This window comes from Charadrius vociferus, unplaced genomic scaffold (genome assembly GCF_000708025.1).
Source record: "Charadrius vociferus isolate BGI_N301 unplaced genomic scaffold, ASM70802v2 scaffold749, whole genome shotgun sequence".
Taxonomy (NCBI): domain Eukaryota; kingdom Metazoa; phylum Chordata; class Aves; order Charadriiformes; family Charadriidae; genus Charadrius; species Charadrius vociferus.
In genome coordinates this window covers 1-23,210 of record NW_009649942.1, presented here as the reverse complement: position 1 = coordinate 23,210, position 23,210 = coordinate 1, and the positions used below count along the sequence as shown (strand labels likewise).

General features: G+C 49.1%; 2 protein-coding genes across 2 annotated transcripts; both read left to right on the top strand.

The window, feature by feature from the left end:
* The first annotated feature begins 276 nt into the window (after nt 1-276).
* Nucleotides 277-1,237, top strand: LOC104292114 (olfactory receptor 2D2-like). Its single transcript, XM_009891437.1, is given in 2 exon segments — nt 277-1,110; nt 1,112-1,237. Coding segments are annotated over 2 exon segments (960 nt in total).
* A 9,501-nt stretch (nt 1,238-10,738) lies between these two features.
* On the top strand, nt 10,739-11,099 carry LOC104292112 (feather keratin Cos2-3-like). Its single transcript, XM_009891435.1, has one exon. It carries the CDS (start codon nt 10,785-10,787, stop codon nt 11,097-11,099), a length of 315 nt encoding a protein of 104 aa, XP_009889737.1. The 5' UTR covers nt 10,739-10,784.
* The last annotated feature ends 12,111 nt before the right edge of the window (nt 11,100-23,210 follow it).

Sequence of the window (23,210 nt, the reverse complement as noted above, 5' to 3'; positions counted from 1 at the left end):
TCTCTTCTCTTCTCTTCTCTTCTCTTCTCTTCTCTTCTCTTCTCTTCTCTTCTCCCTTCTCCTCTCCTCTCCTCTCCTCTCCTCTCCTCTCCTCTCCTTCCCCTTAGTTTTTCTTACAGAAAATATGAAAACTCTCAGGTGTATGTGAGCATCCATGCTTTCTCTAGAAGCTGCCTCTACAATTCCTTTGTGAAATCACACATCAACAAGAGCTCTATCTTGCAGCTCTCCTGCCTGGCAATTGGGAAAAAGAAAGAGAAAGATCTACAACACAGCATGGAGGGAGTGGAATGGGACAACCAGACATTGCTGATGGAGTTCCTCTTGCTGGGACTGGGGGATGCCTGTGAGCTCCAGACACCTCTCTTTCTCCTCTGTCTGACTATATACGCAGTGACCATGGTTGGGAACATTCTCATCATTATGCTTGTGGTCACAGACCCACATCTACACACACCCATGTACTTCTTCCTGGTGAATCTGTCCAGCTTAGAGACCTGCTACAGCTCCACCATCCTTCCTAGGCTGCTAGTCAGCTTCCTGACCAGAGACAGAAGCATCTCTGTGCAGGGATGTATGGCACAGTTTTTCTTCTTTGGCACTTTTGCAACTTCTGAGTGTTACCTGCCGGCTGCCATGTCCTATGATCGGTATCTGGCCATATGTCAACCCCTGCTTTACTCAGGGCTCATGAACTGGAAGGTATGTCTCCAACTGGTGGCTGGATCATGGGGTGCGGGACTGCTAATTTCTACAGGAGTCACATCTTTCATATCTCGCCAAAGGTTCTGTGGCCCCAGTGCAATTGACCATTTCTTCTGTGAAGAAGCTCCTTTGATAGAACTTTCCTGCAGTGACACTGGGATGATCAGAATTCTTATTATCATATTGTCTTTCCCAGATGTAGTTTTCCCATTTCTGTTCACTCTGGCATCCTATGTCTGCATCATAGCTGCCATCCTAAGGATCCCATCTAGCATAGGGAGGCACAAGGCCTTTTCCACCTGCTCCTCTCACCTCACTATGGTCATTGTTTTCTATGGGACCCTCATCATTGTTTATATGCTGCCCAGAACAGTGCCATTGAGACAGCTCAACAAAATCTTCTCCTTTTTTTTACACAGTCCTCACACCTCTCATCAACCCATTCATCTACAGTCTGAGGAACAGAGAGGTCAAGGGGGCATTGAGGAGGGTGCTCAGGAGGGCTACTGCCTGCACTGACAGCTCCAACTAGGCATGGATTTCAGGGCACAAATCTGGTTCTCCTGCAAACTGATGAAGAGAACATAGGAAGGACTGTGCTCCGTCCCAGGAGTACCTCTGCAAGTGTCTGCCTTCCACCTAGGATGTGCAATGGCAAGAAGCAGAGGTAGAAGAGGGCCTTAGGGAAACATGCCCAATTGAGAAGAGAAGGTAGTTGTTGTGGTTTGGCCACTGAAGCAAACAACAGATGCCCTCCCCCACCTCTCTCTCCAAGGAGAGGAGGGGGAGAGAGAAAGAGATTTTTGATTCAGTCATATCTTTCTCTGGCTTGCTTTTCCCTTAGAGGTACTGGAATGATTGGGGCTGCTGTATGTGGGAACTGAAACCAAATGCTGAAATTTTCTTTATCAGGGAAGTAAATAAAGCAATTTGGGTTGAAATGTGACCTTGGTCTTGGGTCAGGTGTGGCACCATTTTTTCTGACTGTAAGATTCTGGGGTGGGAACTATCTTCCTTTAGCCATGCACATTCCCAGTGAGAAAGTCATTGTCGTGGTTTAGGCCAAATCGGCTACTGGGGACCTAGGGGACCCCAGATGGGACCGACAGATGCTCTCCTCTACCTCTCTTTAAAGAGAGAAGCAGAGGAGGGAAAAAGACGTATGAGTTTAGAAGGAACTAAACTACTTTAATGAAATATTAATAATAAAATAAAAAGAATTAATGAAATGTATACAAAACCGTATCAAGCTCCTGAGATGACAATCACGACACCAGCTGGCACTGGGGCAGTCCCAGGCTGTACTCAGTGATGGATGGGAACTGGATTCCGGATCTCCTGTTTTACCTCAAACCAGGACAGACATTCAGACCGTGACCCTGGTGTCACTTTTATTCAGTGGAGATCCTTGGCTCAACAAAGCTGCTCACATGCCTGCTGGTGCCTCCTTTGGTTTGAGATATCACTGAGTATCCCAGACTTGCAGGTGTTTCTGTCAGGAAGATATGGGGACACAATGCAGTGCCCTGTATGCATATGGGGAGCAAATGGACACAGGAAGGAAGGTGAAGGTGTCTGAGAGAGCCCCTTGCCCTAACTGTGGCCATTCACACCTGTTACATCAGAGACTCCAGCGGAAACACATCTGTCATAAACCCACCTTGAGATCAGTGCTAAACACAGGTCACACACAGTATACCTTCAGAGCACCTCATTCCGTCTGCAGTGTATGGGGGAATCATGTGGAGTGGAGAAGGCCCTTTCACTATTATGACAGTCATAAAACTCTGTTTCACTGTTTGCCTATTGACAGTGAATCCAGATTGCTTATGGAGTTGGTGTTGGGTGGTGAGAAGTTTAGTTTTCACAGGAAGCATTTGAGACGTATTTAAGATTATTTAGACCTATCCTAAGATATGACCAGTTTTTAAATAAGGTAAAAAATTGACCTTAGATCCCATCTGCTTCCCTGGACTTGTGTAGGCCCAATTTGATTGTGTGCTCCCTATTGTAATCTTTCTTCTCTGTGCGTAATGCTTCCCTCATGCAGATTCTACCCTGGGCTCAGACATATGGTAAAATCAATGTCTCCGTATTCCTCCTGGGTAGCCCATCTGCTGACAAGTAGATCCCTAAACCAGATGAATTCTGCTGTCGTGGTTCTGATGCTACTATTTGTCTTACTTAATCCATGTCTTGATCCATTTCTCTCAGAATCTTAAACTCTACCATCTCATGCTCACTGCAGCCAAAGCTGCCTTCAGACTTTATACCCTCATCCAGTTCATCCTTTTAGGTGAGCAACTGGTAAAGCAGATAATTTACCCCAATCAGTGATCAGTGGATCACCTGCATTAAAAAAATGTTTTTAATATGCTGCAGATCACCTGAGTTGCTTGTGATCCACTGTGTTGCTCTTTCAGCAGATATGAGAGGGAACAGGAAGAGACCCCCAGGAGAATGAGGAACTGTGATTGTGGGGCTTCCTCTGACAGCCTGAAGAAGCCTTCATCTACTTCCTCTCCTTGATCAGGTGGCTTGTAGTAAATATCCAGTATGACATCACCATATTGGTCTGCCCTCCAAGCCTTTCCCAGAAGCTCTTGACCCTCTCTCCAGTTCTATGAAGAGAAAACCCCACACATTTGAGCTGCTAACAGGAAACATTCCAAAAGACTAGAAGTGTCAAACATCTGGCTGTGAAGATTGTGATATCTCCAGAGCTGAAAATAAGTAGATGGCAAATATAGATGTCTAAATACAGAAATATTAAGGTTTAATTCATCCTACCTCATTTTAGATGTCAGAGGATCTATCACAGTTAAGGTCTGAATCATAACAATCTAAATAAAGATCTGAGCTGTGCATCAGGTAACTGGTGCCCTCACACAGATATTGTCAGTGATGGAGAGGTGTGATCCAGTGTAGGACATCAGGGATCACCCATAGAAAGTTCTGCTCTATGTGCATGGGTGAAGGAAAGAACTGAGATGAGTGCCTTTGATACCCCACAGGTAGCTTTAACATCTCAGTGGAGACATATGCAAGGAATCAATCTCATAAAACTCCCTTTCATGTTATAAATGAACAAAAACAGTGTTCCAGGATGTAGCTTGTCTGAGCTAATTGAGACTTTTTCAGATATTTATTTGGAGATATAATTCTAATTAGAAAGCAATTGATCTCCCTGACCTCTAGAGCATGTGTCTTGACCTGAGCTGTTCATCTTTGCTCCACTCACTGATCATCAGTGGAGAGAAATGGGCAAACTCAGGCCTTATTTCACCTCCTCCAAAAGTTACTGTACAGGTTAGGCAAACCATGTTTTAGAAGGGTCAGTTCTTCTCCCAGTGATGCTCAAGAGAGTTTAAAGACTAAAGCTGGCTGAGACAGATGAAAATTCATAGACATACGGGTTTGTTTAGAAGACTTCTACCCAAAGAGACACTGTCTACACTGTCCAGGGCCAAAACAGAGATGCAGGACATGACAAAATCACTTTCTAAAACTCCTGTGTTGACTCCAAGGGAGGGTGATTTACTTGCACATTGTGTGACAGATGCAGCTGGTTAGAGCAGCCTGCTCAACTTCTTTCCTGCACACAAAACCCCTTTCCCTGCCACCTCTCTCTCCCTAGAGTACTTTGGACATGAGTGTGAGGTTCAGAAATTGGATGGAGGTGCTTGTATGTGCTGGTATGGCAGGTTATGAGTTCACTTCTGATCATTTGATAAAGCAACCATGGCGATACAAGCTGCAGAAGTGGAGTTTAATGTGGCTGATAAATTCACTAGTTATCTGGGCTTAGAGGATTCTCACCAGAGGTAGATAGTCTATCTCCCATGAAGGCACCTTTATCCGCTGAATTTGCAAAATCAAGATGTCTTGTCTTTACTAGAAACAAAAGGCAAAGGCTCAGACAAAAGAAGACAGAAGGAAATGCCATTGTCTTGAGAGTTTATTAAAATCCTCCTGTTTACCATCTCCCCTGCCAAGAAAAACAAACAAGCCAACCAAACTGGAAAAGCACTCTAATTAGACTCATGGGAATGACTTATCTTCCAAGTCTTAATGAGTGGTAAAAAACATTCCACACTTCAGCTGGGGCAGGTCTGGGTGGCCTTTAGGTCTCCCTAAGGAAATTGCACACATGCCTTTAAATCATGGCACGCAACCTGGTCAGCAGGACCCTTGAGTCTTCTTCTCACACTACCATGGAACAGCTGTTCTTCCAGGAACTCTAGGTGGACTAGTGTGTGCCAAGGGGATCCATTTCTGTCTAAAGTCTCTTCAATAGTGCAGTGAACTGCACAGATTCAACACCAATATTAGACTCAAGGGAAAGATGAATCAACAGGTGTGTAGCAGAGGCCATTGATTTCTTGTGGACTTTAAAGATGAGCTTCTGCTCATGCTCTTTTTAGCCAAGACCTGGCTTTGTCCTAACTAAAGAGATGGATTTAAATTAAGTGACCCAGTTCAGAGTGTAATCATGTAGCCTTCTACAACCTTAAGTCAGTTAAGATGGGTCAGCTTCTCTGGTGGGGTCAGTCTCTCATGATTTCTTTAACTTTCCAGGTTTCCAAGGGCTTAATACTCCTTCAGGGTCCCATTGCAGTTGCTTCTATAATGGTCATTCAGTTCTATGCCTGTTTAACTTCAGAAAACAAAGCCAGGTGTGGACTTTCAGGATGTCTGACTTGCTCCCCCTGGACCATTCCTCCACCACTGTCCCAGAAGACTGAGTACACATGCCCTCACGCCTTTGCTCCTCACCCAGCGCAGGGAAATACCTTGAACACCAAGCTACAGAAACCTCTCTCTGATAGGCGCTGAACATGACCAAGAGGAGATACAGACCTCATGCTACATCCTCTGGAGGGTGTTCTGCACCCACTAACAAATCCTTTCCTGCAGTTGGGGGCTGGAATAGATGGCTCCTGGAAAGAAACTGTTCTCCTTCAACCCCCAACTTAGACACAGTGCCTTAGTCATCAGGTCCAATTTGTAACGACTGCTGCTAGAAAGAACCCCAGCTAATGAAAAATGGGCAATTGTTAACACCAGTTCTTGGGCAGGATCTACAAAATGGCGATGTAAAGGAAAGTCCCAGCTGCCACCTTTCCAGGATGAGTCCTCCTATCTTGCTGATTTCCTTGTCATATTAAGTGATCCTAGTGACCGCATAAATGCAGATGGGAGACATGAAGGCAAACAGTACCATGCAGAGTATTTATCCCTGTGATCAGGTTCGCCTCCAGCTTAGCTTGAAGGCCAACCTGAATATGACCTACATGGCTAAGATTCCTTGAAGAGCTGCAGCACTTCATGTTAAGGAGTACCAAATCTGGTAGCTCAGTAGAAATGCTTCCATAGTTCCATGCGCCCAGATTGAACCAGTAGAAAGGCTTAAGGCTCAGAATGTATTCCAAGTAAGCAGACACACACACACGTACACAAGCAAACCACACAGCTCAACACAGGCAGGCACACTCAGCACCCATATGAAAACAAAAGAGTACTAAGGCCGTCATATGGGGACCAACTTTTTAGCAGGGCCTGTTGCAATAGGACAAGGGGTAACGGCTTTAAACTAAAAGAGGGAAGATTTAGACTAGATATAAGGAAGAAACGTCTTATGGTGAGGATGGTGAGACACGGGCCCATGTTGCCCAGAGAGGTGGTAGATGCCCCATCACTGGAAACATTCAAGGTCAGGTTGGCCGGGGCTCTGAGCAACCAGATCTAGTTGAAGATGTCCCTGCTTATGGCAGGGGGGTTGCACTAGGTGGCCTTTAAAGATCCCTTCCAACCCAAACTATTCTCTGATTCTATGATCCTGTTTCTCTCTGGCTCATCAGAAGGTCATTTAGTGGGAAATATATGTATACATGTATACCATGTGGACCTTGGAGCTTGGCTTAGACAGTCTACCCAGTAACTGACCTTTGGATCCACGAGCAGACATGAATACCCCAGATGTATGGGCTCTCTTACCCAAGGTGACACTCCAGTTGCTGGCACCTAGACCTCCATACATATGGATTTACACAGAATAGAGAGTTTCTCATGCTGGGAAATAAGCAGAAATGGCATTTAACAGGAAGATAGGAGACACTGCAATTATTAGGCTCAGGGCATGATCAGACAAGTTTACTAACCATCCACCTCTTCACGTGTGACCAGTCCTTTTTATCCCTTTATTCCTCTGTTTTGCCACATTTGTTCCTCCCCAAATCTCTTTCCCCACCTTTGGTTCCTCCCCTAAACATCCCATACTAAGCCTTGAGCAATCCCAACATGTTTTTACCCTGCCAATCCCACTAACTCATCTTGATGGGTCTCACATCTAGACAATGGCACTGAGGCACTGAGGCCTAGGGTGTCTGTTCCTCTCAATACATAATTTTGGGTTCCCCCACCTGCCATTGTGCCTCTATGCTCCTCTGGGCTTGTGGAGATGGCCCATTGGCTGGCCACTCTCCTGTGACGGTCCTGGGACTAGATGTTCTGTGCTTGCCATTGTCTCTTTGTGTTCTTTTGTGTGTGTGCAGCTTGTGATTTTACCACATAACCTAACACCTTCCATTCTTCCTGTTGCGTCCCAGTGGCCAATCCTTCAATGCCTGCTTGGAGGAAGGGGAAAACCACAAAATCCCAGAAGGTGGACAAAGCTGTCCGGTCTGCTCTTGGTGGAGGTTTTCTGGGAGCATGTAGCCAAGGGACAGATGGAAGAAGGTCTCATAAAGAATCAACAGTCAGCCTAAGGAGATGAAGAGCTCCCTGTAAGGTAGTCTGGTGCCTGGAGGTGAGAAATGAAGATCCTCCACTGAAGCCAGGCATGTGCATCCTAATGCAGACTCCTGACTGAATGAAAAGGACTATACAGGCTGCGGAAGGGGGTGGGACACTGGAAGGCCACATGCCTGGGTTCCCTGGGGAGAGTAATGAGGTGCCTCTGAGTTAGAATGTGGAGAAGGCTGTCACCTAGCAAGTGCAGACACGCAGGCTGAGCTGCAGCACCTGAAAAAGTTCTTAGGTAGCTTGTCTGGGAACGCAGGCCTAAGATGTGAGCTCAAGGGAGTAAGTCATGAATACGACCCACGTTTTAGATGGAACACTTTCCTGTGTGTTGTGTCCACATAAGGAGCATTTCTATGCACCAATATGTGTCTTGGCAGGAAGCCAACAGCTGTATAATGAGGTTGTGAGAGGGTACGTAACTAGGACTAGCACAGTCCTAAGCATGACTTCGCAGTATTCAGTTTACAAGTGGTACTTGTCTGCAGAGATATAGAACATTTGCCATCACACAGAATGACCCACATTGTGTCACCCACAGTTGAGTAGTACAGTCACATGAACCCCTCTGTCACCTTTGCTACGCCTCAGATGTAAGAGTGGGCTGGCAGAACAAAGCTGTGAGTTCTTGGGGATGGGGGGCATTTCTCACCTGAAATAACTTCTTGGACAACAGTTCATGGTGATGTGCTCAACTGCTACAGTGTGGGGAGGGGACAGGTTTGTTGTCCCATTTTCTTTTAAAAGCAGTATGTTTTAAAGTAAGATTAGTGCAGTACCAAAATTAGGGCATGGGCATAGCTTTCTAGCTCTCTCTTCTACCCCTTATGCTCTCACTTCTCTTTCCTTCATGGTAAACCTCTCCTGCCATACCTACTTTAGAGTTACGCTGTCTTTGTTAGCATGGCTGACTGCAAAGACTATGTTGCATGGCTTTGTCAAAAATTTCTCATCCTTGATAAGTAGTCCTCGTTCACCACAGTTCTCTGGCCATCAAACCCAAGCATGTTGATCCACTGGAAGAGTTCTTTTCTACTCAAACCTTTCCAATTTGGGCTGTTGCACCCTTACTTCACCCCAGGGCTCTATAGTCATTATAGAAACACTTCGGCCATTATCATTGGTGCCCACATCGAAAAGCAGCACAGCGCAATACTCCAAAGGTAGGACAAGCCTGGCAGTCCCTCTGAAACATATTGCATCTGCCCTTTGGCAATCAAGAAACCTCCCAAGACACCAAGTCGGGTTGGCAGACTGGTGCTTAAGATTTCTAAGATAGGGAGTCTCCTAAAGATGTCACAGGTCTTCTCTTCTTCATGAAGGAAAAATGATTTGAGCACAGCTCCCTCTGATGAATTCCCTTATGCATCTTCTTGTCCTGAACAGTTCCCAGGTGACAGCACCTGTTCTGAAGTTAAAGTGTGCAGGTGGAGCAGAAGTCTTTTTTCTATTGCCAGAAGTCACCAGCTTCCAGCCTTCCCCACCTTGACTGCCTCCCTCTGCTACCTGGTTGGCCATGGTCACCATCTCTCCTGCCTTCCTTGCTCTGTGTAGTTTAAACTCTTGTCTCCCCAGAGACAGGTGCCACCAACACAGCACTGGAAGGAAAGCCATTCAAGGTTTCTCTGCACAAGGTGGGCTGGATTTCCCAATGATTGTCCCTGGACACAAAGCTGATGTTCTTTTGATCTCCTTAAAAATAAAGAGAGGACAAGTAACGTAGCCTGAGGGCACAGACAGTGCTGAGGAACCCCAACCATTGGTATGTTGCGTTACACAGAATTTCCAAACTGGAGTGAAACAGTCCTTTTTGGTCTCTGAAGTCTGCAGTAGCAGAACACGATCTTTTGAAGGTCAGGAGACAAAGGGCACAACAAACAGTCTGCTTCTCAATGCCTGCATCTGGGGCATGTCTCCACCTGGGAGCTGTCACTGCTCTGCTGAAGTTAGGCCCTTTCTGGCCTGGGGAACCTGCATCTCTGTGGTGCTCATGGACAGAGAAGCAGAAAGGGCCTCTGCCATGACCACAACATCTGGTGATGAGAGTCAGCTATATACAAACAGACGTGTTCATGCTCACCTGCATGGAATTGCATGCAAATTTGTCCACACCTTGCATTCAAAGAAATCTATCATACATATAAGTGCACCCATCAAGCAAGAATGCCTACACATGACCACCTATGGATTTAATTAGGCACAACCTTGGCAGGCTTGAGCACCCCAGGGAACCTCAAGGCTCATAATATGGATTGGCTGGAAATCCCCAGACATGGCTTAGGGAGGGGAGGAAGCCAAACAGCCTGGTAAATCTCTCCCGAGGTTGGTGATAGAAGGAGAAATGTTGAAACTCAGCAGTGCAGTCCACCTGCCTGAGAAGACAAACACCAGTAACAATCAGCAAGGGCTGGGAGGGAGAGAGGGAAAAGGACATGGCATGTCCTTACGTAGGGTCAAGGATTGCAGGGCCAAGAGAAGCTTGGTCTTTCCTGCCAATGAGGCTGAAAAGAACCCCTCAGGAGTGCTCCAGGCCAGTGTCCCTACACTCTACGGGATCCCTCCAGCAATTGGGTTGAGTGTTCTGTCCGCAATGACATGTTACTGCCCCAGAAATTTTAGGAAATCTCATTTCAATGTTCAAAACAAATATCCATGATGGAATGAACATGGCAAAAACAAGGAAATGAAAAGGCACCAGGAAACTAAAATACAGCCTGTATCATTAGCTGGGATTTAATACATTTCAGAACAGCTTGTCAGAAAATTATTAACTCTGCTAGGGCTACCTCTGTGCCTGGGGCAGCGCAGGACCAATATAAAAGCCAATGCAGGTCCCGGGTCTCTTATCCACTTCACTCTTCTTCTCCTTGAGAACCAGGTGAGTCCGAAGCCCCTTCTGCTTCTCCTACTCGTACATGATGAAGCCATGTCTCAACAGACATGTCAGATAATATCTGCTCTTTCCTATGCTAGGGCTTCGGGCTGCCTGTCCTGGGAGGGGAAACAGGGAGAAGGTCTGGTGTGGAGAGGGGCTGAGCCTGGGCTGAGGGGACTCTTGGCCTCTTGGCTAGGAAAGAGCTTTCCTGGGCCTGGCTGTCTCTGCACGGTGCCCGGGGGGTCAGGCAAAGGGGCGTGTGGGTCTCATTGCACAGCCTCCAGCTCCCTGCCCAACACCAGCCTTAGCTATCTGGTGGTGGGCAGACAGGCTGCTCCTCATGTGTCCCCATGCTCCTCACCATCTTTATCCTCTCTGCCAGGTGCACCTCCAGCTCCACAAGATGTCCTGCTACAACCAGTGCCAGCCCTGTCTGCCCTGCCAGCCCTGCTGCCCGACCCCGCTGGCCAACAGCTGCAATGAGCCCTGTGTCAGGCAGTGCCAGAACTCCGTCGTCGTCATCGAGCCCTCCCCCGTGGTGGTGACCCTGCCCGGACCCATCCTCAGCTCCTTCCCGCAGAACACCGTTGTGGGCTCCTCCCCCTCCGCTGCCGTTGGCAGCATCCTCAGCTGTCAGGGAGTGCCCATCAACTCTTCCTGCTGTGACCTCTCCTGCATTTCCAGCCGCTACTGTGGCAGGAGGTGCAACCCCTGCTAAAGCCACTGATGACTTCACACAGAAGGACCCCGAGGAATCTAGAAGATTATGCTGGTCTGAGGATAGAGCGTTGGGTCATCACTTTCAGAGGGACTGAGCATCCATGGCTCCACCTGCAAAGGAAAGCAGGAAGAAGCGTTCCTGGGCTCTCTGAAAACTTGGCCTATGTATAACTTGGCTGCTTCTCACTTTTTTTCTCTCTGTTTTTCCTCTTGTCTTCTGGTCCCTAGGGCCATGGGTTTTTCCAAAGCCAGCCCTGGAGCGGTCTGCTACACCACTGCCTTTGCAGTGGTAGGCAGTTGGACACCTTTTGGGAACTCCACCCTGGCCTCAGGGCACAGGCTCTTGGATGATCTGGCGCTCTCTGCATCAGATCTTCTACTCGTTTACCTCATTTCCCCTCTTTTAAATCATTAAAATTCTGCTGCATACCAACCTGAGCCTCTGTGTCATCCTTCTCTCTCAGGATGTTCTCACAAGCTACTAAGAGACAAAAGCATTGCTCTAGTAAAATCAACATGACGTAAGGACACATGGGCAACCTTCACTATTCTGAGAGGAAGGAGGGGTTGGGGCACACTGCCCTGGGAAGCTTTGTGCCTTGCATCTGAGAAAGACATTGCCAGCTGCCAAATGACAGTGGCCACCAGGGACTGCCTTGATGCATCTCTGCCTAGAAATGCCTCCTCAGGCTTGGAGTATGTCCTGCAGATGGGAAGCCTGCCTTCTGCTGACCTCAAGAGGGGAGCTGGGGGACTGCAGGAGGTGATACAAGCTGTTGGGGAAGACAGTCCCTCCTGCTCTGAGTGGAGCTGTGTTGGAGGAGTAGGCTCAGACAGAAGATTGCCCTGAAGGATAGCTTCAGAAACAGCCTCCAAGTAGGAGCATGGCCAGCTCCCATGGGCACAGATAGTAGGGACAAGACCCCCATGCAACACCATGATTACTTGGTGCAGCAACTGGTTTCACCCAGCTGTTGCACAGACAGGCAGAGCTGAGGTGATTGACAAGTTAGTTTTGGCCAGGCCACAGTAAACCATACATTCAAGTCCCATTTCCACCTGAAACCAACATCCCTATGGGTCAGGTCAGATCCAGGACCATAAACAGCTCCCAAACTCCCACTGCTGCTCTGTGGTACCTGATGTTCCCCAAGTACAGAGTAGCTTTCCTTGGGAACAGGCCCTCTAAGGCTTCATCAGTGCCAGGATTCAGTTCTGATGCTGAAAGGCTCTGTGTGACAATAGTTCCCCCTACCTTGCCTTGAGATGCGGTAGTTACAGTGGGACGTGCTTCTGCACGCAGCAGCATTTGTGAGCTGTCTCTTCTGGGCAGCTCTATGTTCAAAAGTGGTCTCACTAGCTTTGACTGTTGTTCTTGGGCACTGGTTGAAACAACAATCCCAGCACATCAGAGTAATTGAGTTGGAGGAGTCTCAGAGGGAAGACTGTAGCTATCCAGGTATGGGGCTGTGGAAATCAACTTACCCCAGGTAGGAAGTTGAAACAAAGCCAGAAGGTCTTTTCCGCTGCACGGAGATCCCCCATCTACATCTTGGCCTATCTTGTGGACAGCACGTAGTCTCTCACTGCCCAAGAGCAAAGAGGTAATGACCCTCTCTGGGGCACAAAGTTGCCAGTGGTTCCCATTCTGCTGTGTCCTTCCTATCTACTCTTTTTCAAAACTGTGCCTTTCATTGGCAAAGCAATGCCTCCCTCCAAAGCACATTCCAGTCCAAGGGCAGGAGTGGATGCTAGAGGTGAGCCTGCAGATGTGCATGTCCAGTGTCTCCTGTCTGTCCACACCACCAGGAAGTCAACCTGTGGTCAGGGGCTGCAGGCTGAGTCCAAGCATTACCCACAAGTGTTCTATTCAGCTAATTCAGAAGAGTTATCATGGCCAGCATTAGACGGTTTCTCTCTGAATTTGAATTTAACAGATTGGGATTAGCTTAACTATTACATTAGTGATTCAACGCCCAGAAATCAAACCCACAAGCCCCCAGGTCCTAAGGCACTAGACAGCCATCCCATAACCTTTGTGAGTTGTGGTCTACAGTCTTTGAAAACCCAAAATATACGTTCACTACAAACCCATGCAGGAATTCCCAACCTTGCAACCTTACTCTACAGTTTATTGTCAGCGCCGAGCTGATGGCAACAGGGTATGGCATTGTGAGGGCATCATATAAAGTGGAGCTTTCCAGTGTCCCACGACCCTCTGACTCCACACAGATTACACAACAGATTCAAGCAATTGGCTCACTTCTGTTGTTCATGATCACGTCACTGCATTTGGCTCATTTCTGTTGTTAATGTCCACTGAGTTTGTGGTAAGGTCATATGGCTTCACAATTAATGCCCACATCTAGGTATTTTTTCCTATGATACCTGACAATTTCTTTCTCGACTTCCCCCCTCATCTCAAGGTAATGATTAAAATTCTGGCAGCCCTGAAGCATCCACGATCCCATGGGTGCAGACAAGGAACTCCTGAAGACACTGTTGTGTTTGACATAGGGGTTCAAGCACACTAGGGCCCATTGGACCAGGTGGGATTCCCCTTACACCATGTCCATTGCTCTGCTACTGGGTACCCTCTTGCCCTTGAGTCAAAGAGACTGTGACCTGTGGATGAGTCCGCATGGGAGCAGGACACCCTGAAGTATCTGTGGCTGTGGTTACACGAGTGCCACAGCAGGTATAATTCTGAAGGGATCATGGTCCAAGGATAAGTCCATGCCGCAGCAGATACACCTTGAAGCTCAAGTGGCTGTGTATGAGGCCATGCTGGAAAACCTCAAAGCATCTGTGGCCACGGATAAGTCTATGCCACAGCAAGTATACACCTGAAGAGCCTGTGGCTCATAGATGAGACCACACTGCAGCAGGTACAACCCTACAGGACTGTGGTCTTTGGATAAGTCCACACCAAAGTAGGGGCAAGGGGAGGAATTCATTCCAGTGTTAAACTCTATCATGTAGACCAAAGGGACAGGGGAGACATTGTAACAGGTATACCTTGAAATTGTTGTAACCCATGATTTGACTTATAGGAACATTACAGGAAGTACTACAGCAGGAACCACTCAAACCGACTAAGGACAAACCTCACAAGAAGCAGTGCAAGTGCAGCTGTGATGCAACTTGTGCTGGCTTCAGTTTCCAGTAATTCCATGCAACATACCACATTTCCTGTCCTAAGTGACCACCGTAACAGAAGGAGCCCAAAGTCATGAACTAAATGAACTCAAATGACATTTATGGAAATTTTACAGACATTATACAGGGGTGGTCCATTGAGGAAGGGAATTATATCTGTGTGTATATAAAAGGATGAGAAGAGTGGGTGGTGATTCATGAGGATGTATTAGATAGTGGTGGACCTGAGCATGATGTAAATGGTATGGAATAAGAGGTGGAGTATGTACTGGTTTTGCCTGGGATAGAGTTAGGTTTCTTCACAGCATCTGGTATAAGGCTATGTTTTCAATTTGTGCTGAAAAGAGTGTTGAAAATAGAGAGATGCTTTAGTTGTTGCTGAGCAGGGCTTACCCAGCGTCAACACCTTTTCTGCTCCTTGGACTGCCCCACCACCGAGCAGGCTGGGGGTGTGCAAGAAGCTGACCCCAACTGACCAAGGGATATTCCATACAGTGTAACTTTGTGCTCCACAATAAAACCTGGGGGGGTGAGGTTGGTGGGGGCTGCCACTGCTTGGGCAATGGCTTAGCATCCGACACTTCGTAGTGGTGAACAATTGTTTTCTTTTGCATCACTTTTCTTACTTTTATTTTCCTTTGGGTTTTGTTGTTGTTTTTTCTTCTTATTTTCTTGCATTTTTTCTTTAATTATTAAAGTGTCTTCAAGTCCACACAGGATTTTTTTCACTTTTACCCTTCTGATTCTCCCCCTCATCCCACTTGAGGGCAGTGATTGAGGGCCTGCATGGTGCTTAGTTGCATGACGGGGTTAAACGACAACAACAACAGTGTGTCGGTGAGTGAGTCAAGGTGAGGATGAGGTCTCATGACAATAATCAGCGGTAAACAACATGCAGAGATCACCAGGTGCATTAACAGAAACAAGGCAGGTCTCGGGTCAAGATGGGAACTCACCCTCAAGTCAGGGTCCAAACTGAGATCCATGGGCTCCATGTACAGACACAGGCACAGATGTGTCACCACTTGCAGATGTAACTCAGGTGGGGGCCAAGCACTAGAACTTAGGTTTAAAAGCTGCTCCCAGGTGCAGGAGAGTTGGCCCTGGCTGAAGCCTCCCACCAGCACCATCTGGGAACGCTCTCAGCAAAGTCAGCAAAAGCAAGTGGGCAGCCCTTCAGCTATGCTACGTCTCAGTGGGGTCTGTCCAACTCTCCTACATCTCAGAGCAGAGCCACAACTAGATCCCGGTCCCTTTAGTCCAATACCCCTCTGGTGTGAGGTCTCAGCCCCTGCCTCCCTCAGCACCAGGCTGATGAGCTGAAGTGCAGCTGGCATTGTCAGGGACATGAGGAGCCCGTGTCCCATCCCAGTCCCCAGCAACACTGCATCATCAGGGGATCGATTCAGGGCCAATGGCCTGCACAGCCATGCAGGCATTCTTGGCCTTTCTCCTTGTATGTTAAGCAAGAAATGGGGGGCACCAGAGGCAGAGACTGCATTTCAGGTCTCAGGGCACCTCTCTGCCAGGCCAAAGGCACCACCATTCAGCTGCAGATGATGTTTCCCTGGCAAGGGCAACCTGCTACTCTGCGGAGCTCAAGGACACACCAGGGGAGAGTTCCCCTGCTACAACCTGCACATGCCTTCATGGTGAGGTCCACACAAGTGCAGACTGACACATGTGTGCTCATGCACACCTGCATTGAACCATGCAAAAATCTGTAGGGCCACAGCAACTCCAGACTCTGGTCAGGAGATGCTGGGGACCACATTGTCAGAACAGGATTCAAGTTCCCCGGTGAACAGCCGGGCCGCAGAGACTGCACAGAGAGGGGATGAGGCAAATGAGCCCAGCAAAGTTGTCCTGAGAGCACTGCTAGTATTGCAACAGGGCCAAACCTTCCAGGCAGAAGCCCAGCGGCGTGCGGCAATGAGCAACCATCAAAGAGGGATAGGGCTCACAAGAGAAAAGGATGGGGCATTTCCTCTCACATGGCAGTCCTTGGGCATCGTGACAAGGAACATGAGAGTGGTGCCCATTTCCAGACAACTTTGCCACAAACAAGACCACAGGAATGACCCAAGTGACATCACCTGTCCACACAGGGCCCCATCAGTGCTGGAACTGAGCCTTCTTCCTGTGCTGACATGTTTCTGTCCCGGAAATCCACGGGCCTCTCATCCCGGCACCTACAGAAGCCTTAAAATGGGAAAGCACGTGGCTAATGCCGGGAAATGAAAAGGCAGCCGTGCAGGAAACCAGGCCACAGCCCATACCATTACCTGGGATGTTTGGCATTTGACGTGAGCTCGTCAGAAAATTAGTACGTCCACAGCGGATGCCTGTGGGCCTGAGGCAGTGCAGGGCTACTATAAAAGGCAGCCCAAGTCTCTGCTCCCTCATCCACTTCTCTCGCCTCCTGCTCCTTGGGAATCAGGTGAGTGTGAAGCCTCTTCTCCTTTGCCTCCTCATGTTTCCCTGTGCTCTACTTGCCCCTGCCCTCTCTCCCAGGTGCACCCCCAGCCCAGAGCCATGTCCTGCTCCGAAAAGTGCCAGCCCTGCCAGCCCTGCCAACCCTGCCAACCCTGCCAGCCCTGCTGCCAGCCCTGCTGCCCGACCCCGCTGGCCAACAGCTGCAATGAGCCCTGTGTCAGGCAGTGCCAGAACTCCACCGTTGTCATCCAGCCCTCCCCCGTGGTGGTGACCCTGCCCGGACCCATCCTCAGCTCCTTCCCGCAGAACACCGTTGTGGGCTCTTCCACCTCCGCTGCCGTTGGCAGCATCCTCAGCTGTGACGGAGTGCCCATCAACTCTTCCTGCTGTGACCTCTCCTGCATTACCAGCCGCTACTGTGGCAACAGATGTCAGCCCTGCTAAAGCTGCTGGCATGTCCTTCTGCACGAACCTCCCAAGATCTCAGAACATGATGCTGGAAAGGACATAGGGCTTCGGACCAGTGTTGTCTTCTTCCACCTGCTTCTCCCTCTTCCTTGGCTTTTCTGCCAACACCTCCCACTGCCAGCCGAGCGGCGACCCATTGGTCTCCCTCCCTGTGCAGGGCAGGCAGGAGGACACCCTGCAGGAGCTCCACTGCATCTTAGTGGCTGCCCCTGCCGCTCCCTCTGAGCCACCTCCTTTTCCTCTTTAGACTCATTAAAGTTGTGCTGCATCCAAGCCTGGGCCTCCGAGTCCTCCTTCCTTCTGTGGCACCTCTTGCAGTCTGCTCAAGGGAAAAGGTGGAGGAAGGGGAGGGTGGGACTCACTGCACTGGATTTTGTTCTGTTTTCCCTTGGAGCTGCAGAAGACATCCCTGGCTCCTCCACAGCCACTCACCATCAGCCCTTCCCTGGCTGCATCTCTGCCCACTAATATTGACCTTGGCCTCAGAGCACGCCCTACAGATGATGATACCAACTTGTGCTGTCTTCACGGGAGGACTCCGGTACTGCAGGAGGCCCTGGGAAGTCAGCAGCCCCACAAGCACTCAAGGCAGTTCTTCTTGCTCTGCGTGGAGCTGTGCTGGGGGAGAAGGCTCAGACAGAAGATGGCCACGAGGATGGAAAGAGGGGACGATAGGAGAAATCACCTTGGCTAGAGCCCAGAGCCTCCTCCTCCTCACCTTCCCACCCATCCCCAGAAGGAGAGGGCCTGGCACACATCCAAGGTCAAGGACAGCTAGGGCAAGTCCCCTATTCTTCTATCACACCCATACAGTGGTCCGTGCAGCCCCAGTGGCTCAATACACAGATTTGCAGGGCTAATGGCCACAAGGATGGAAGGAGGGGACGGTAGGAGAAATCACCTTGGCTAGGGCCCTGAGCCTCCTCCTCCTCACCTTCCCACCCATCCCCGGAAACAGGGGGCCTGGCACGCATCCAAGGGCAAGGACAGCTAGGGCAAGTGCCCTGTTCTTCCATCACACCCATACGATGGCCCCTGCAGCCCCAGCGGTTCATTACACAGATTTGCAGAGCTGCGGTGTCAGGCAAATCCCCAGCTCCCATCAGACAGTCACCTCCAGGACTGAGAGGTTATTTGCGTGGGCCTGCAAGTTGACACAGATGAGCGACTGACGGTTCCTCCCATGGTACTGTAGAGAGAGCCCTGATCAGAACAGTCCATGCTCTCTCTTTGCAGCTCATGGCAAGTGCAATCCCCTCCTTGGTTAAAGGGGAAGAACACTTCCATGGCAGAAGCTGTCTCTTCAGCCACCATCTGCTTTGCTCTGAAGCCACTGACCCAGCCCCTCGCAGGAAGAGGATCTTTCTTTTCCAACCTTGGGGCACATAATGGGAAAAGGGGTGTCAAAGGACAACTGAGGGCCCTTTCCCCAGAGCTCAGCCTTGCACAGAAGGGCCTGTGGCCAGGATGCCAACAGGGGAGAACTGTTCTTTGACCCTCCTCCTAGCTCCCAGCTCTCCTGAAGCCAACAGCTCAAGGGGAACAGCCTTTGGTGCTTGAACCTCAGAAACTGGGGACTCCAACGACAGCCGAGACCTTCTGCACTGACCTATCTGTGAAACACTGGGAGTGGATGGGCTGGAAACAAGAATCAAGGAGGGATGGATGGCAGGGGAAAGAAAAGCTGCAAGCCCACCACTAGCTCCCAGGTACACAAGCACAAAGGACAATTGACATCGTTTGCCCACCACCCTCTGAGCTCGACAACAGTGGGAAAAGGAGACTGCTGCTGATGGCCCAGAGAGAAAGCAGTAAAAATGCAAGTAAATGACAAAGACTCCTGGCCCTTCTAATTCCCATAGCTGTTGCAAAACCCCAAAGACCTTGGCTGGCTTCCAGACACCCACCAAGCTCCTTGCTCTCTCCCTCTCCCTCCCCAACAGCACAGGAGGGAAAGGAAGGTGTAAAATGTCGTGAGTTGAGACAAAGACAGAGGGATTACTTAACAATTACCATCACAGGCAAAACAGACTTGACTTGGGGAAGATTCTTTTAACTTCTTGTCAATTTAAAGGAGAGCTGGATGGTGAGAACAAGTCAAAAAAACCCTAAAATACCTTCTCTTCATCCCCATCTCTTTTTCACAGACACAATTTCCCTCCTTCATTCACGGCTCTTCTATTTCCTCCACCCCGAATTTCCACAGTGGAATGTGGAATGGGGGGTTGTGTTCAGTACACATCAGGTCCTTTCTGCTTCTGTTTGTTCTTCACACTTTTCCTCATTTGCAGCATGAGACTTTCTCATATGCTGTAGCCTTTCAAGACCAGCTCCAGCATGGATCCTGTCATGGGCTGCAGTCCTTCCAAATAAGACTGATCCAGCGTGGGTTCTCCAGGGGCCACAGTTTTGCCAGGAGCCTGGATCAGCAGGGTCTCTACACAGACCACCATTCCTGCAGGGACTATCCACCCAATCTGGTGTGGGATCCTCCTGGGCTGCAGTATAGATATCTGCTCCTCCATGGTCTTTTCCACGGCCTGCCCCAGAAACTCTGTGCCAGTGAGTAGAGTGGGGGTGCACAAGAAGTTGGGATGGGATGCAGCTGGGATAGCTGACCCCAACTGACCAAGGGGATATTCCAATGCCATATGATGTCCTGGTCACCAACAAAAGCCAGGGGGAAAAGGAATAAGGGGTGGAGGAGACATTCAGAGTTATGGCGTTTGTCTTCCCAAGTAACCATTACACGTGATGGAGCTCTGCATTTCCAGTAACAGCTAAACACCTGCCTGCCCATGGGCAGTAATGAATGAATTCCTTGTTTTGCTTTGCTTGCATATGCTGCTTTTGCTTTACCTATTAAACTGTCTTTATCTCAACCCATGAGTTTTCTCACTCTTACCTTTCTGATTGTCTCCTGCATTGCACTGGGGGAGAGTAAGTGAGCGGCTTTGTGGTTAAACCACAACCAACTGCCAAAAGAAGGCTACATTCCAGCCTCACCCAGAGTCACTTACAGCAAGATCTCCTGTTCAGTGAGAGCCTGGATCATACCTCACTCCTGGTCCTGTCCTGTAAAACTATCCGGAAGAAAAACTGCTGCACTTTTGAGCCAAATGCCCTCCTGTGGTCTGCTCCCACTGAGTGGGGGCAAATTTATGCAGATAGTCACAAGGATGAGAAAACACTCAGAAAATCTGCTTCCCAAACCAGGTGATTTTCCCTTCTTGGTTTCAGGGTGCCAGTTTCCCCTGAAGCAGCATGCCTTAGATTCTACAGAAATGCCCCATCTGTGAAGATTCTGTGCTCTGTTCCCAGACTCATCAAGTTCTTTTCTGCATGAGAAAAGGTATCTCTAACTGGACATCCCTGGATGAATAGGGGAAATAACACTGCCAGGGGAGAGCTGAGGGCCACTTCCCTAGAGCTCAGCCTTCCACCTGCTCCCTTTTGCGCAGCCAAGGAAGGTCCAAGCACTAGGATATCATGCATAGCACAGAGGTATGAGGAGATCTTGACTTCTTTTAACACAGGGGGCTGAATTTCACTGTGGTATTTGGCAACTTGGTGAATGGGCTGCTCTCCTTGGAGCCAGTTGCTGCCAGATATGACAACAACTTGGGGAACTTGTCATCTCCTCTGCAAGTACCAGATCACAGTGTGAAAGTTAGAGCTCTGGTAGGCGCGGGTGGTCTGGAAGATGTCTCTCTCCCACTGTGACTAGGCCCTTTTTCTGGGCGACAGTGGTCTGGCCCGTGGTGTCTGGAAGAAAGCAAGAGACAGCAACAGTGCAAGGAAAGATGCCAGCAAGCAAACCTAGAGGTGTGATGCAAGTTCTTGTGGAAGAAGACTTCCTGTTCCTTGCTCTTCAGCAAGAACACAAGGGCTGGGGACTGCAAGGTGGTGAGGGCAAGAGCTCTCAGTTCTTGGATCATTGTGGTCCCACAGTGCAATAATGACCCCCACTTTGCGCTAGGATGCCTCTAGAGGACAACTGTATTGTGCTGTCTTGTTGCTCAAACATCCCAGGAAACAGCCTGGTGTGTGTGGCCCTCATGCTGGGGCCCACAAAGCAGCTGAGAAAGTTGCATCCTGCTTCCAATTTCCTGTCAACCAGGATGTCTCCTGGGTGCAACTATCTACAAATCAAAGCCAGAATGGAGGAAAGAGGGGTCTTCGGCAGCTTTGACATACAAGAAGAAATCAGTGGCCACAGCATGCCTCATTGGATGTGCCAGCCAGAAGAGGGAATAGGAGTGCCTATTAACATTAATAGGATGAGAGCGGCTGCACCTTTGAAATATTGATTGAAGTTGTGTTGCCAGGGCAGAAATTTTGCACAGCAGCAGAGGAGAGAACTCCCTCAAGGACACAGCTGTGAAACATTAGTCCAAGTGGATCAGAAGGGAGAGGGAAAGGAAAATGTACAGAGGGAGAGAGCAAGCAAGAAAGGGAAGGATGGGGAAAGAAAAGTTAGTCTGCAATGGTCCGGGCCCCATGGCCACAACACAGGCAGTGCTTGCTGCTCCTCTTATGGCTCTTCAGAAAGACACAGATACAACTATGCTGAGTGAGATCACAGGGGCATTGACAGGAATAAGGGTGCCAGTCCTGTGCAACACAGCAATAGGAGCTCAGGAAATGGCAACCCCATACCCCAGCAGAGAAGCCCTACATCCCTTGGTCCTCACAGCCAGCCTTTGATAGGTTCCCTGATACGTCTTTTTGCTCTACCAGTGCCCAGGTGAAGGCACCTTTTCCAAAGGAGGAGTTCTGCAGGTAGAACAGCAGCTGACCTCACACATGAGAATACTTAAATGTTTGGGCAAGGATTGCAGGGCTGGGAGGAGCTTAGCCTTCCCTGCCAACTGGGCTGAACACAAGCCCACAGGAGTGCCCCAGGCCAATGTCCCCAGTCTGAAGGGAACCCTTCAGCAATTTGGACACACCTTATGACAGCAATAATGTGTTCCTGTCATGGAAATTCTTGGAATTCTCATTCCAGCCCTCAAAATGAGGTGAAAGAACATGGCACAAACACAGGACTCAAAAGATAGCAATGAAGGAATCTGAAACGCAGGTGATATTATTAGCTGGGATGTTTTGCATCTGAGCTTTACACAAAGGATTCCTCTAGGCCTGGAGCAGTACAGGACAAGGTCAATTCTTCACCCTCTCATCTATTTTGCTCCTCTTTTTCTCCTTGTAAACAGGTGAGTTTGAAGAAATGTTCTCATCCTCCAGGATGTGCTCTTGCATGAATAATCATCTCAGCTCAGTCCTATGATGAGGCTTGGGACTGCCTATAATAGAAGTGGGAAGTGCATACAAGGTCTAGTATGAAGGGAGACAGAGAATTTGATTAAGTGGATTCTGAGCCCTGGAATAGTCAAAAGCCTTCTTGGGCCTGGCTGCTTTCTGAAGGGTTCTCGGCACCTAAAGAAAATGCACCACCAGCCCAGTCAGTTTCCTGCTAGGATCAGTGCCTGCCATGCCTTCCATGCTGGCCTTGCAGCCAAACCCTGGGGTCCAACAGCTGCACTGAGCCCTGTTTCAGGCAGTGCCAGAATTCCACTGTTGTCACCCAGCCTTCCGTCACAGTGGTGACCCTTCCTCAGCTCCTCCCACAAATCACCTTTGTGGGATCTTCCACCTCAAATACCATTGGCATCATACTCTTCTACTGAAACTGAAGAGAGTAAGTGTACACTGTGATAACCCTGTCCTGGGAAAACTGAATGGCTGTGAAAGAAGGTGAATCAAGGGAAGGAGAGGAGGCATGAGGGGCTGTGAAAGAAGGTGAAGCAAGGGAAGGAGAGGAGAGGAGAGGAGAGGAGATGGAAGAGAAATGCAAAGAAAGGCAAGGCCCATATACAAAAGTCCAATCTATAATCACTCAAGCCAAAAGACGCACTGCTTGGCACTACTCTCTGCTCCCAGCACTGGCACAGCAAGTGGTGGTCCTGGGCAGCCCGGGGCCAAGCACAGGTGGCAGCTTGATTCCCTTAGTGTGGTTCAGCAAGTGCTTTAACTACTAGGTGAG

Bases quoted from the DNA above. Each gene is read 5' to 3' on its own strand.
- LOC104292112 (XM_009891435.1), top strand. From the start codon at position 10,785: ATGTCCTGCTACAACCAGTGCCAGCCCTGTCTGCCCTGCCAGCCCTGC.